At 42.6% G+C, this 14,129-nt stretch overlaps 1 protein-coding gene across 1 annotated transcript; it reads right to left on the reverse strand.

The window, feature by feature from the left end:
- Positions 1–5,696: 5,696 nt before the first annotated feature.
- On the reverse strand, positions 5,697–13,729 carry LOC117824591 (myelin P2 protein-like). Its single transcript, XM_034700125.1, has 2 exons — positions 13,495–13,729; positions 5,697–5,893 (listed from the first exon to the last, which is right to left on the reverse strand). Exons 1-2 carry the CDS (start codon positions 13,727–13,729, stop codon positions 5,697–5,699), a joined length of 432 nt encoding a protein of 143 aa, XP_034556016.1.
- Positions 13,730–14,129: the final 400 nt, after the last annotated feature.

The following is a 14,129-nucleotide window of genomic DNA, read 5'->3' on the forward strand; positions in this document are numbered from 1 at the left end:
CTGTCTAACATGAGTCTGGTTCTGCTCGAGGTTTCTGCCCATGAAAAGGAAGTTTGTCCTTGCCGCTGTAACTTGCTAAATGCTATAAAGTGCTCTGCTCATGGTGGATTAAGATGAGATCAGACTGAGTCCTGTCTGTAAGAGGGGACTGGACCTTATCCCATCTTGAAGTCGGGTCTTTGTTAATAATCTAACATAGAGTATGTTCTAGACCTGCTATGTAGCGTCTTCAGATAACGTTTTTGCACTATACAAATAAAGATTGATTGATTGATTGATTTTAGCCACAGGGTTGCATATGCATGGTTCTGTTGAAAATTGTGCTCAGTTCACAACAGCTAATGTAAATGAGAAGAGTGAGATGATCAGTTAAATGCTGATCCCTGATTAGTTAAAAAACGCAGATTAGCTCCAGTTGAGATCTTGATCGGGACATCCCTCTTAGCAATATGTGGTGTTTCTCTCTGATAGCAGCACTTGACTTTGTCTGCTAATGTCTTTCCATAAAAACCCCAAGAGCTGTTAGCTAAATGTTTCAGATAGGATAAGTATTCACATTATATATGACAAAAAAAGAAATATCTTTAAATACCTCTGTTAGTAGAACACGAATAAATCAGAAACTCTGGACCTGAGGTTGTTATTTATAATCAAGGCGATGGTGACAGCCTGGTGATCATGATTTACGAGTGTTGGGGTCAGAGCTACACTGTCATTGCAGCTTTCCTCACCTCAGTTGTAACCACTTAATTATGCTTATGACACGGGCTTCACATGAGCCAGGGCCAACCATACGTCCAGCCTCATCTTAGGGGAGGTCGCAGCTTTATTATGCTGTCCGAGATCAGTGTGAGAGCCCCGCTCATACAGACGAAGACCAATTATTTAGATTAATTCGATACACCCTTCCCCACCTCATTCTGCTGCGAGCATCTGCTTAAGCTCGAGGAAATGATGATGTACGAGGCCTAATTTAGCCTTGAGAGCGAGAGGGAAAAGAAAGAAGTCACCATGGCTGATTGTGGCCAAATGGATTTCAGATCATCTGAGTTTATTATGAGGTAAGAAGATGGGAATGTACAGGTAAAAGGGTTTATCAGTGTCAATAAATGCTACAGCTATTTCCTCTGCTAGTTCCACGGGGGGAGAGCCAGAGGGTGTTTGACTCCTCCAAATCTACTCTACATGATCTGTGTTTGTGAATAACTGGAGATATTATACTTCTTTGAGTAAGTGCTGCTTTTATGAGCAAATTCTCAGCAGTTGATGCCGAACACGTGGCATGGGGGTCTTATTCGAATTAAGGGCATATTTCTGAATAGGCCTCCATGAAGAACCCCCGATGCGTTTCTCTAGCAAAATGCTGTAAAAGATGCACAACACCGTAGTGACAGTGTTTCTCTCGCCATTATTATGTACAAATTACACCAGAGCTTATTATAGCAGCAATGGAATCTTAAAAGGGGTTATGAGAACATCATCACCACTGTGTATCACTGAGCTTTATCAAGTAATGGATTTAAATGGAACCTCACTGCTAGTCTTAATGAAGCATGAAAAGCATTCCCAGTTTACACAGAGAGGGAGAGTGAGAGGGACGGGTGAGATGATGATAATGGAGCAGAGGATAGTTGGTGTCATACTGTACATCTGCAGATTGGAGAGCCATTGAAGAAAAATGTCTGCTTCTATTATAAATGAATGAACATCAGCAGTATCACTAAGTACATGTTTCAGTTAAAGAAAGGAGGGCTGAGAATAGGAAACCTAAAGATGAAAGCTTCTTGAAAGTGAAAAATGACAAGAAAATTAACTGTATCTTCTCATGTTTCTTGTAACCACATATTCATTATTTGTGATTATAACCCAGCTTTCTTACTGATCTTCTGGTTGTGTAAGATGCTTGATTCTGATTGACCAAACCCCCTTGACAACTGTTATTAACTTTCACTAACATGAGCAACGGCAGAGGCAATCTGATCACGCGTCATGTCAAATCAATCCACGGAACAGAGTTCAGTCAGACAACTCACGCTTACTTAAGATAAAGTTTATTGCAGCATACAGTATTGTGTTTGGCGTATGGGCTCCGAACCTCAGTACTCCTCATAGATTATTTAAATGCAGACATTTAATGTAATGAGATAGGACTAACTCCCCTCGGAGCCTGCAGGTGGATGCCGGGGAGGAGGTGGGTACAAAGTTTTCACACAGCACTGAGCAGGACAGCAGGAGCCCTTGCAAAGCTGAGACAGACAGGGAGACTTGCAACTTAAATAGACTGCCAAATGGGGATGTTGAGATCAGCTGATAGGGAGGATGATGACGTGTCAGTATGAACGAGCACAGCTCGAGTTGTCTGCCTGAACTAGCTTGCAGGCGGCGCTCCATTTCTGGCACATTTAGCTTGTGCTTGTTGATACCATAGACCTTAATGTGAGGTAAAAACGGTAGTTTCTGTTTGCATCAAAACAATGTGGCTAAAACGTTAGTTTCGATTAGGATGTTATATTGACGGGCTACAGACATTTTCATACTGGATCCTGTCCGGCAATATTAGCAGCAGCAGCGGAGCCACTGAACAGCCAGATAAGAATTCATCACCATGGAAAGCTAACTGCCGTGGAATCGCAGGGACTGTTTTTTTTAAACTGTATACATAGATAATTTTAGATCAGTAATATAATAAATGAATCAATTATTTTTGCCAACGTGTTTGTATTTTCAGTTAGTTGCCGGTTAATAAGCTACTTCCACTGGCTTCCCATTAAAGCTGGGGTTGGTAATCAGATTTAGATACACTTTTTGTTATACTGGTTAAAATGATCTTTATGTCCTGATGGCAATCAATACATAATGTGTTCTTAAAAAAGAGCGAAGAAAAGCTGCTATCTACAGCTGGAGTAAACCTGGGAAAACACCAACCAATCAGCCTTTTTTGGGTGCCAAAATTTGAAACCATTCAAATCCCGTCCTGCTGTTCTGCCCGCCTCCTGCGCGTAAATTTCCCCGGCGTGTACTCCGAGACCCTGTCCCCTGCCTCTGCTTCCCCTCACTCTACTGACTGCCCCTCTCGCTCGACTTCGGGCCTGTCCCCTCTGACCCGATGAGGTGCTTTGCTCAGGACTGTCCGGATCAGGGTCTAAAAAGCTCTCACCACGGGGCTCTGACAAACAAAAGAATGAATGACATTTAGTAAGTTCTACAGAAAATGTAGATGTACTGTAGCATCCGTCCGTCCGTCCGCTGTAGGGATGACGAGCCGATTCGTGAACACGTTGATCTTTAATAACCGGTCACTGTCGGCCGTGATCACGACAACCAACAAAACAACAATCAATGTTTGAATGAATGAAGAACTTCTCCTCTTGTCTCTCCTTTCTCCCGCTCACACACTCTACACCTCTCCTGATGCCTTCACTGACCGTCAACACTGTAGGAATTAAGAACATCTACACTGAACACGTCTAACAAACAGTAGATCTGTTACAGTATTATATGTGTTATAACTTTTCTCCTGATACTGTGTCACCAGTACAACTGGATAATCAATCAATCAATCAATCAATCTTTATTTGTATAGCGCCAAATCACAACAAACGTTATCTCAAGACGCTTTTACAAACATAGGAGGTCTAGACCACACTATGTCAAATTATGAACAGAGACCCAACACCAAGACAGGGTAAGACTCAGTCTGACCCCACCTTAATCCATCATGAGCATTGCACATCGCAGTATTTAGCTAGTTACAGTGGTGAGGAAAAACTTCCTTTTAACAGGCAGAAACCTCAGGCAGAACCAGACTCATGTTAGACAGCCATCATGCCTCGACTGAGTTGGGTCTGGAAAGACAGATAGAGGGGAGTAAGAGAGAGAGGTGATAGTGATGAGACGAGTCGTAGAAGCTGTTGCCGCTGGAGTCCAGCACGTCCGTATCAGCTGGAGTCCAGATCGTCCACAGCAGGAGGACGTCTACGGCAGCTCAGAGGAATCTACGAGACAATGGAGCTCAGGGACTCCAGAAAGGTCTATGGTTAGTAACTTTAATGGGACAGGCAGAGTTAAAGTAAGTGATGAAGGGGTTGGGGGGAAGAAGGTGAGCTAGGATCCCAGTGTCAGTGTGCCAGTTCCCCCGGCAGTCTAGGCCTATAGCAGCATGACAAAAGCTGGTCCAAGCCTGATCCAGCTTAACTATAAGCTTTATCAAAAAGGAAAGTTTTAAGTCTACTCTTAAAAGTGGAGAGGGTGTCTGCCTCCCGGACCCTGACTGGTAGATGATTCCAAAGGAGAGGGGCCTGATAACTGAAGGTTCTACCTCCCATACTACTTTTAGAGATTTTAGGTACAACTAGCAAGCCTGCATGTTGGGAGCGTAGAGTTCTAGAGGGGTAATAGGGCACTATGAGCTCTTTAAGATACGAGGGTGCCTGATTTTTAAGGGCTTTGTAGGTTAAAAGAAGGATTTTAAATTCTATTCTACATTTCATTGGGAGCCAGTGTAGAGAAGCTAACACTGGAGAAATGTGCTCCCTCTTCCTAGTTTTAGTCAATACTCGAGCTGCGGCGTTTATGCTAGCATGACAGTTGTGAGTACTAACAGCAGCCATGTTTGTTTGTGTTTTTAACTTTCACTATGATAATGTTTTGGTGAGGACCGGTTTTGAATCAGTCACCATCATATGGTCGCAAGTCAGCGGCGCTCGTGCATGTGAGTGGGGGGGCGTCGTTTTGGAGGAGCTCTGAGGGGAGGGCGGGAGGGGTTAGACAGAGTCATGAGGAAATGCTACATTCAAATTCATGCTAGTTTTCCAAGACTGCCAACCCCAGCTTTAAATACCGCATCAATTTTAAGATTCTGTTTCTCACATTCAAGGCCGTCAACAACTTAGCTCTTCAGGACCTCATTGACCTCCTCCATAATCAATTAATCAATCTCTATAGGACTGGAAAAAATTTGTAGGTCAGGAGGAGGAGTTTGAAGTGAATGCGTTGGGGGACAGGAAGCCAGTGGAGGTTTTGGAGGACAGGGGTGATGTGATCACGGGAACAGGAGTGAGTGAGTAGACAGGAAGCTGAGTTTTGGACGTACTGGAGTTTATTGAGGACTTTGGATGATGAGCCATATAGGATGCTGTTACAGTAGTCAATTCTGGAGGTGATGAAAGCATGGATAAGGGTTTCAGCTGCAGAGAAGGAGAGTAGTGGGCGGAGTCGAGCAATGTTTTTCTGGTGAAAGAAGGCGGTTTTGGTGATGTGGGTGATATGTTTTTCAAAGGTGAGGTTGGTGTCAAAAATTATACCGAGGTTCCAAATATGAGGTGATGGAGTCAGAGTGGTGTTATTAAATGTGAGGGAAAAGTTTTGGGTGGTTTTGATGAAGGATTTGGGGCCGATGATGATGATATCTGATTTGTCGCAGTTTAGTTGAAGAAAGTTTTTTCAGTGAGGCAGTCGGGGCGTGTGTTGAGGGTTGCGGAGGTGATGGATTTGATGGAGATGTAAATTTAGATGTCGTCGGCATAACTGTGGAAATGGAAACCGTGTTTGCGTTTGATGTAACCAAGGGTGAGCATGTAGAGAATGAATAGCAGAGGACTAAGCACCGAATCCTGGGGGACGCCTTGTGACAGAAGGGCATTGGAGGAGGAGCAGTTGTTGATACGGATTAACTGTTGTCTGTTGGAGAGGTATGATTATAACCAGGAGAGGGCGGTGCCAGTTATGTCGAGTTGGGATTCCAGGCAGGAGAGGAGGATGGTGTTGTTTATGGAGTCAAAAGCATCGGTGAGGTCCAGAAGGATGAGGATATTGAGATGGCCAGTCTGCAGATAGGAGGACGTTGTTGGTGATTTTGAGGAGGGCTGTTTAGGTGCTGTGATGGGAGCAGAATCTGCATTGACATGGTTCAAACAGGTCATTGGAGTTGAGGTGGGCTTTGATTTGTGCATAGACAACAAGTTCCAGAATTTTGACAGAAAGGGGAGATTGGAGATGGGCCGGAAATTTGACATAATGTCAGGGTCGAGTCCAGGTTTTTTGAGGATTGGGGTAACGACGGCAAGTTTGAGTGGTTGAGGCATAGATCCAGAGCTGAGGGATGAATTGATGATTACAGTAATGAGTGGGGAGATGGTTGGAAAACAGGCCTTGATGAGATTGAATTGGATGGGATAGAGGATGCAGGTGGAGGTTTTATTCCTGGTAGGTGTTTTGACAGATCCATTTCAGAGAGGAGTGACAGTTGGGACAGAGGCTGAGTCGTGAGAGGAGGGGAGGTTGGGGGGTAGGTGGAGGTTGTCAGATTGCTGTAGATTGTGTCAATTTTGGGGGGGGGACGAAAGTAAAGAGTTGCATTTGTCGACTGTAAAGGAGGTGGAGGTGTTGTTGGCGGGCCTGAAGAGTATGTCAATTGTGGAAAAGAGAGTTTGGGGGTTTTTGGAGCCTGAGTGTATTAGGTGTGAGTAGTAGGTTGACTATCAACACAGTCTCACAGATCTCACCTTACTCTGTCATTTTATGGCAAATTGTGTTTTTAGAATTTTTCCAAAGTTAGGAGTTGGAAATTATATCAAATTCAATGCTAGTTAGAGCGCTTTGTTAATGATGAATCACACCAAATAAGATGAGACACTGAAACTTCCTGACTTTAAATTATTTTATCATCATCATCATCATCATCATCATCATCATCATCATCATCATCATCATCGTCATCATCATCATCATCATTTAATCTTTATCTCTGTAATAAGGTCAAAAATCTTGGCAAATGAACACTGGAAAAATCACTCATGATGACCATGATGACATTTGCAGGCAATAAGATGTACACACAAGCAAACATGCTTTTTAACACAGGTTTATGTGATCAGGTGTCAGATCAAGTTGGCTTTCTTCAGAGCCTGTTGTTGATCTCTGCACACTTGTGGATAAAGTACAAGAAAGTAGGGACCACAGGCATCATATTATGATGCTATGAGAATATTACAGAAGAGACGTACGTAGATGTCGCAGTGCAGATGTATGTTTGTGACAGCACAAGTTAATACATGAGGAATCTTGGTATTGGTTTATCTGCCGAGTCAAAGCCTCTGTGAATCAGATCAACCTGACTCTCAAATGGCAGACATATGGCCCTTTTCCACCGGCCAGTCTTAGCCCTACTCTACTCGACTTGACTCGACTGTACTTGGTTTGTGATGGGTTTCCAAGGGTGCGGTACCTCGTGTCAGATACCAGTTTATCGTACCTGCTCTGCTCTGGTTCCAAGCGAGCTGAGCCGATACTAAAAAGTGACGTCGACGAACTGCCGGCCACTTATTGGTCAGAGAATCTCGTCACCGAAGAGTCATGAGCGTGACGCCCAACACAGGAATCAAACCCGTGTGTTTGTGTCACGTTCAAAATGACATGAACGCAGTTTCACGCAGCTGTGTTATGACGACACCACCCACCGTGAGTCGGTACTCTGGCTGGTGGAAATGATACCCAACCGAGTAGATTCGAGTCGAGTAGAGCCAAGTTGAGTCGAGTAGGGCTGGAACTGTGGAGTGGAAAAGGGCCAATAGTTTCGTGTATGTTACGAGTCCCAGCTATGAAGATATCAGCATAGTTTCCTCTCCTTTGTGTCTGATACATTTTCTTATTTGTATAAACTTTTGATGTTTTTTAACTTTATGCAAAGTATGATTTTGAAAATGCTTCCGTTTATCATTTATCATATAAACTGTCTTGTCTTTTATACAAACTTGAAGTCTGAAATAAAGTTTGAGTTGAGTTGGATGTAATTGAACTGTCACGTCTGTTGAGAAGCACACAAATACACATCTTATTACAATGTTCAAACAGGAGAGAAAGACAGAATAAGAAAGATGATGAAAGCAATTTTGTGTTTATTTTAATAAAATTCCGCCTCTGAGTTTTGTACGGTTCATTGTTTCCACATCTAAATGCATTCCTCTTAGGGTCTATTGCAAATGTAACTAACTTTTTAAACCTTGCATTTGTTAAATTTGAATTGAACAGGCTTGTTGTAAAACATGTAAATAGGTTATCTATCCTTCCATGCACCCCTTATTTCACATAACCAACGAGTTGAACAGCATTTTATGGAATTTTACAAGCAGAACTGGAGAAATCCCTCCAATCCCTTTATGTTTGAGTTAGATAAGATACATACATCTCGACAGAGGCAGGTAAACATTCTGCTGTCCTTGTAGAAATCAACCAGTCTCCCCAAAAATTATGCTTTTTTTAAAGCCTTTCATCAAATAAGTCTGTGTTTGTGTCTCTGTTTCCACACGGTTATATCTGTGAGGCCACTCCGAGCTATAGATTCATGTCTTTGTGGGTGTCGGGATGCAGCCATGTGCTCTGCCTGCTAATGAAGCCAAGGGATGAGAAGAAAAGAAAGCTTGTTTACTCAATGGAGATAACAACAGCTCAATCGCCTACCTGATCTGAATCCTTAATTGGTATCATTATTAAAGTGGGGACAAGTGAATAGAGATAAGTTTCACATTAGCATAGCACACTGGAGATTATAACTGACACTTCACATCACCTGTGGAAGAGGAAATTCAATCATAGCACAGACTTAGATTTGTAGTTCTCTTAGTTGACTGTGAGCAGAAAGTATTTAAGCTGGTTAGCGATATATGCACATGTCACAAATTCATTATAGCATTGGCAGCTGATTCTCTGTAGTGACTTTGTAGCAATCTGCAACTTAGAGATGCACTCACAGCTCTGCTGCAGCAGGTCAGGATCTTGCTCCACTTTTCCCCTTCAGAAATATTTGGAGCCCAGTAGCTCCTCAGGCTATACTCAGTAACTCTCATTACTGCCCAACTCTCAAGACCAGCCTGAGACTGAAGCTTTTAATACATTGATTACCAGTTTAGATTGATAAGTGAAACTAACATTTTTGCCACAGTGTCAACAGGCAGAGGTGAAAGGTGCCTGACTTCTTGCTGCAGATTGATTTGATTTAATGTTGCACACAATTAAAATAAATGTATTATTATTATTACAATGCACATTCATCCCTCAGCAGTGGACAACAGTTACTCTGAACTCTTAACCAGAGCAGGGTTGTATCGCTGATACTGATTTCTGCTGAGTGCTCTGATAGGTGTCATCTGATGTGCATGCAGGCATTCATCAGCCGGCCACACTGTGGCAAGATTAAGTTAAATGTCACTTTTTACAGTGTGCTTGATTGCATATGTCTCTCCAAATGACACCGACCCCGCTAGAACTCACTGGAGGCTTCTGTGCCTGGATATTAATTTCACTCAGATGTGCCTACAGTGGGCCTGAGTGCATGAGTGGATGAATGCACACAGTCACACATATACAGCTGCAAAACCTCAGCTTGAGCCCCTGCTCCAGATTTCATTATCACTTTGACTTTATTGCCATTACCGCTCGGTTGGTGGCCTATTCGGAAATGAAATGTCACTTACTCTTGTTATTTGCCTGACGATTATGACGTATGCGCATAATTCTGTGGCTCCATATGATGTGCAGAACAGTCTCCACAATCACACATGCACACACATCTCACGTGTTCAGACATGACTGCTCTTTCCAGGGGACTCAGAGTCAGGCTGCAGTTATAAATGTGCGAAATGTGACACGTAGCCAATTTTACATCAAGCTCTGTGATCAAACAAATCCATTTTATGGCCAGTATGTGTCTATGTATAACTGACACATCTCTGGCTATATATAACAGTAAATGTCATTTATGAGCCAAGCTGTTATCAATATTGCACAGTAATCTCTCAGACTAGAAAACAATCTGACCATAATGGAGACTACTGGGGTTCATATAGAAAAGAACAGAGAATAACTGCACCTCTTTTTTTTAAACTGTTGTTCAGAGACAGAATGGACATCAGTTATTCTTGACGAAAAAAAGGAATAGGTTTAACTACAAGCATGTGCCCTTTGCTTAAAGAAGATTAAAACGTACATTCCTCTGTTATATTAGCTGTACATTTAGCTAAAGCCAACAAGCCAGTTAGCTTACCTTAGCATAAATCCTACGGTAATAAAATTAGCCCTATAGTGTCTATACAGCTTCCAATTAGTTTTATAGAGCATGCTTGTTAAGGCAGATTTGAATATGTGTGTGTGACCTGTGTCCGTATTTAAGGTCGTACGGGGTTATTAGTGGTCATATCCTATTTAAGGTAGGAACCCTTGTTGTGTGGTGAGTTTCCCGCCCGGAAAGGTAAAACAGTTTTTGACCACTGAAGCAGCATGGTGCTGCCGGAGTTATGTGTGTATGTTCGTCTGTGAAATGTCATGTATTGGACACTATTGGAGCTTATATCACGGAAATAAACGGACTGAGAGTTCAACTTGCAAATATGACTTGGACTTTCATTCATGAAGCATGGTAAATCACAGCGCGTCAATTAGGTATTCCAGGTGCAGCGCCTCAGTGGCTTAAAGCTTTGGCTTGGCCTCTACATTCAAGTCAAAAACTGTTTTACCTTTCCGGGTGGAACACCTCACCACCAACAAAGGTTCCTACCTTAAATAGGAAATGATCACCAATAACCCCATACGACCTTAAATACAGGCACAGGTCACACATACATATTCAAATCTGCCTTTACAATGCTAATCAGAGCTTTAGGTTCATTGTTAGTTGTAAGCATAGACTGTAAATAAAATGGACAGCGTTGCTCCGCCTCTTCAGTTGTACGGTTCTGTAGCCAAAAAATCCCGCTCCTGGGCGCAGCCATTGTGCAGCCAGAGCCTGTGAAGCCACTGTAATAAGCTCCGCCCTACAGCGTAACATCACAAGATGCTGTGTGTCCTTTGAAGTCTCACTCTACGGCGGCTGTGAATCAGAGGAAACCCGGAAGTAAAACCCCGTTTTTTAAACTCTAATAACTAACGAAAAATAAAAAAGAAACTTTTCAGGAAAAGAGGCCTTGAACACAAAACAGTCAGATACTAACTACATATAACCACAGCATACGGATGTGAGAAACATTCGTACGACGTGTATGCATTTTTTAAAGTTTGACTGCTCCCCCGTTCAAATGAATGGGGGAGATGGATTTTTTTACCTATACTGCAGCCAGCCACCAGGGGGCAGACACACTGCTGAAAGCCTCACCACCAGCCACCGGAACCTCTCCCTTGGTTGTAAGCTGTTGCAGCCTTTATACTTAAATAAGCTAACTGCCCCAGCTGTAGGAATGGAATGGGCATTGATACCAATGCCAGTATTGATTCATAATCGATCCCTTATCAATTCCTGTGTTTTTCTGTGTGGTAAAAAGTTGGCCCATACAGGTTTTCTGTCCATATGACAGGACATACATACCTTCACGGCTCTGCTGAGATGGAGAAGCACGGGCGGGTAGAGCGACAAACACATTGCACTCCTGATATTTAATGCGATGCTGCATCGACAGGTTTCACCATGTTGCTGGTGATTCCCCCCTTTCTTTGAATCAGACAGCCACAGACATTGCACATTGCACTTTTAGCATCATTTTGCATAAAATTGAGCCACTCTTTCAACCAACTCTGTCTCCTATCCACCATGATTACTTCCTGGTTATTGTTAGGTCCTCTTCCATGTGACTTTACTAAATGTGACAGCCTGTTCAGTACAACTTTACTGAGCTTAGCCTAAAGTCCCAGAGAGGGTTTGCCTTTTAGTACGTTCAGTAAGGTGAACTGATGAAAAAGAGCGTTAAAGGTTAGATTCAGGGGTGTTCAGCACTCGATTTTTTACCAGTGGGTACTTCCAGCTCCTGGTGTTTCTTAATATCTACTGTACGTGTACAGACATGGGAGTAATATTGATTTATTTAGATTAAATCGTCAGCAGAAAATTGAAAAGGCAGTTTTCCAAAATGTAAAACTATTTCTTCAATGATCTCATGAACGAACCATCTCATGTTGTATCTGAGTGTCCTTTAGAGATGCAATGAAATCCCGCTCTATCAAACCCTAGGGTGTTAACAGCACATATATTTTTATTTCCTCATTCATATGCAGACATCTGAAGCATCCACTCAGCAGTATTGGTTTGGAACAAGAGGAAGTCATATTATGACCATAAATTGGCCCAGATACGAGTGTCTTTGGAGACTTCGATTCATCAGGAGGTTGGGACAGGAGGGCTGAGGGGGCAAATCTTAGCTTTCTTATTGATGTGCTCATTACTGTCAGTTTATACCAACCAAACACGGTTTCAGCCCAACAAGCTCACTCCAATAACACCAAATTGGGACATATGAAACAAGAAAATAGATTTTATCCTTTACCTTGCCTGCACAGTATGCATTTTGCATGTCATTACCCAGCTCCTATGTATCAGGCATCAAAACCCATTAGAACAGGGAGTGGGAGGATAACTATCCTCTCTACCGCTATCTTTTCTATAAAGTAATTTGTAGCAAAGGTGTTTCAGTGAGGCCTCTGACAGTGGCCTGGAATATTGAAGAGCTTGTATCATTCTTAAGCGCCAAGTATTGTGGATGTGTTTGTGTGTCCCTGTGTGTACTTGTACTGCCTGAATACAGATGGTCTATTATTGATATAGAGAGCACTGAATGGCGGTACTTGCTGTTCTTGCATCTCTACAGCCAACAGAGGAACATTTACTGCTACACTGGCTGAGCTACGGTGGCTGCATGCGAACAAAAGATCTTTTTCCAAGCTGTTTTTAAAGTATCCAGGGTACTGTTAGTTTAGCAAAGCCAAGCAAGGACACGAATTGATTGATCATTTTATCCAGAGCTCCTCTGCTTTAAGTCCTCTCACAATGAGTAATTGGCCAGCAGGCGATTTGAATGCAAACAGTGGCAGTTGTTATTGAGTCTGTTCACCAGCGCAGCAATTATTCAGCAGCATTAACTTAAACACACTGCCACTGTCTGCTTCAAAAAGCCTCAATCACCTGCCCTTATTAGTGTTGAGTCCTATTTGTCGGCCTTTAATAGGAGTAGGAAAGAGCAGTAAGGGGGACAGTGAATGAGTTGTCTAATATACTAGCAATAGCATATGTATTAGTCCATGTCCAGTTTGGAAATTCACACTGCCTGCAAGGAGAATGCCCTTTCATAAAATGCAACTGAGCTTATAAAATATGACTTAAATGAGCTTGACAGGGCAGAAACCTATCTTGTTGTATATTTTAGCAACATTTATGAATCAAACAATGAGAGCAGAGATTATGAGATCATTAACCAGTGTTGTAATGCCTGAGTCCAGGACTCACACCAAAGCCTGAATAAAGTCCTAACTATCAGGACTGGGGCACTGATGACCTGGACCTAGGAACTGGACCTGGACTTAAGCATTGACTGCATTTGGTCTGTGGAGATGGAGAGGCTTAGACTTAATTATTATTAAGTTTATTAATTTGTTTCCATTTGTGGCAGGATGTTTGAAGAGGCCCCTGTGAATCATGAGATTCAATCTCCAGAGTGAATGTGGTCATTGTTTTTTGACTGTCCGCGATGGTCTCTTCAAACTCCTCGTTCAGCTTAAACTTGATCTCTGTGGTCTTGAAAGTGGGCACAGACTTCAATGAAATCACGCCAGAATCTTCCACGCTGATCACTAGGTTCGGCTTTGCCATGTTGCCCATTTGTCGAGTGGCGAAGCCCACAACAATTGCCTTCATGTATTCATCAAAGTTCTCACTGGAGGCCAGAGTCCAGTTTCCTACAAACTGCTTAACCATGATGAAGAAGAAGAAACTCAGTCTACGACACAAAGTCAAGATATCACAAGTGATCCACTCTCACTTCTGGAGTGCTGCGAGATTTTACAGCAAGTAAGATCAGTGCAATGTGTTGGATATTTAAAAGCACCAATGAGAAGACAGTAACAACCTCCGACTTTAACAACCATTCCTCTAGGATGCACACAGATGTCAGCCTATGAATGTTTACACTACCTTAGTGTCTGCATTTTGGGTCCTCCCTCCTCTTCCTCCGACACACATCCTTGGCATGCAGTCATATGAGTACAGTGAGAATGGATGGGTTTGATATTTGGATTTCAGGCTTTCCGTTCCTTTTCTAATTGCAACAGGATCTGCTGCCAGAGATGAGCAACTGGGGAGGAAACTACTCTGCTGC

This window comes from Notolabrus celidotus, chromosome 13, assembly GCF_009762535.1.
Source record: "Notolabrus celidotus isolate fNotCel1 chromosome 13, fNotCel1.pri, whole genome shotgun sequence".
NCBI classification, from domain to species: Eukaryota; Metazoa; Chordata; class Actinopteri; order Labriformes; family Labridae; genus Notolabrus; species Notolabrus celidotus.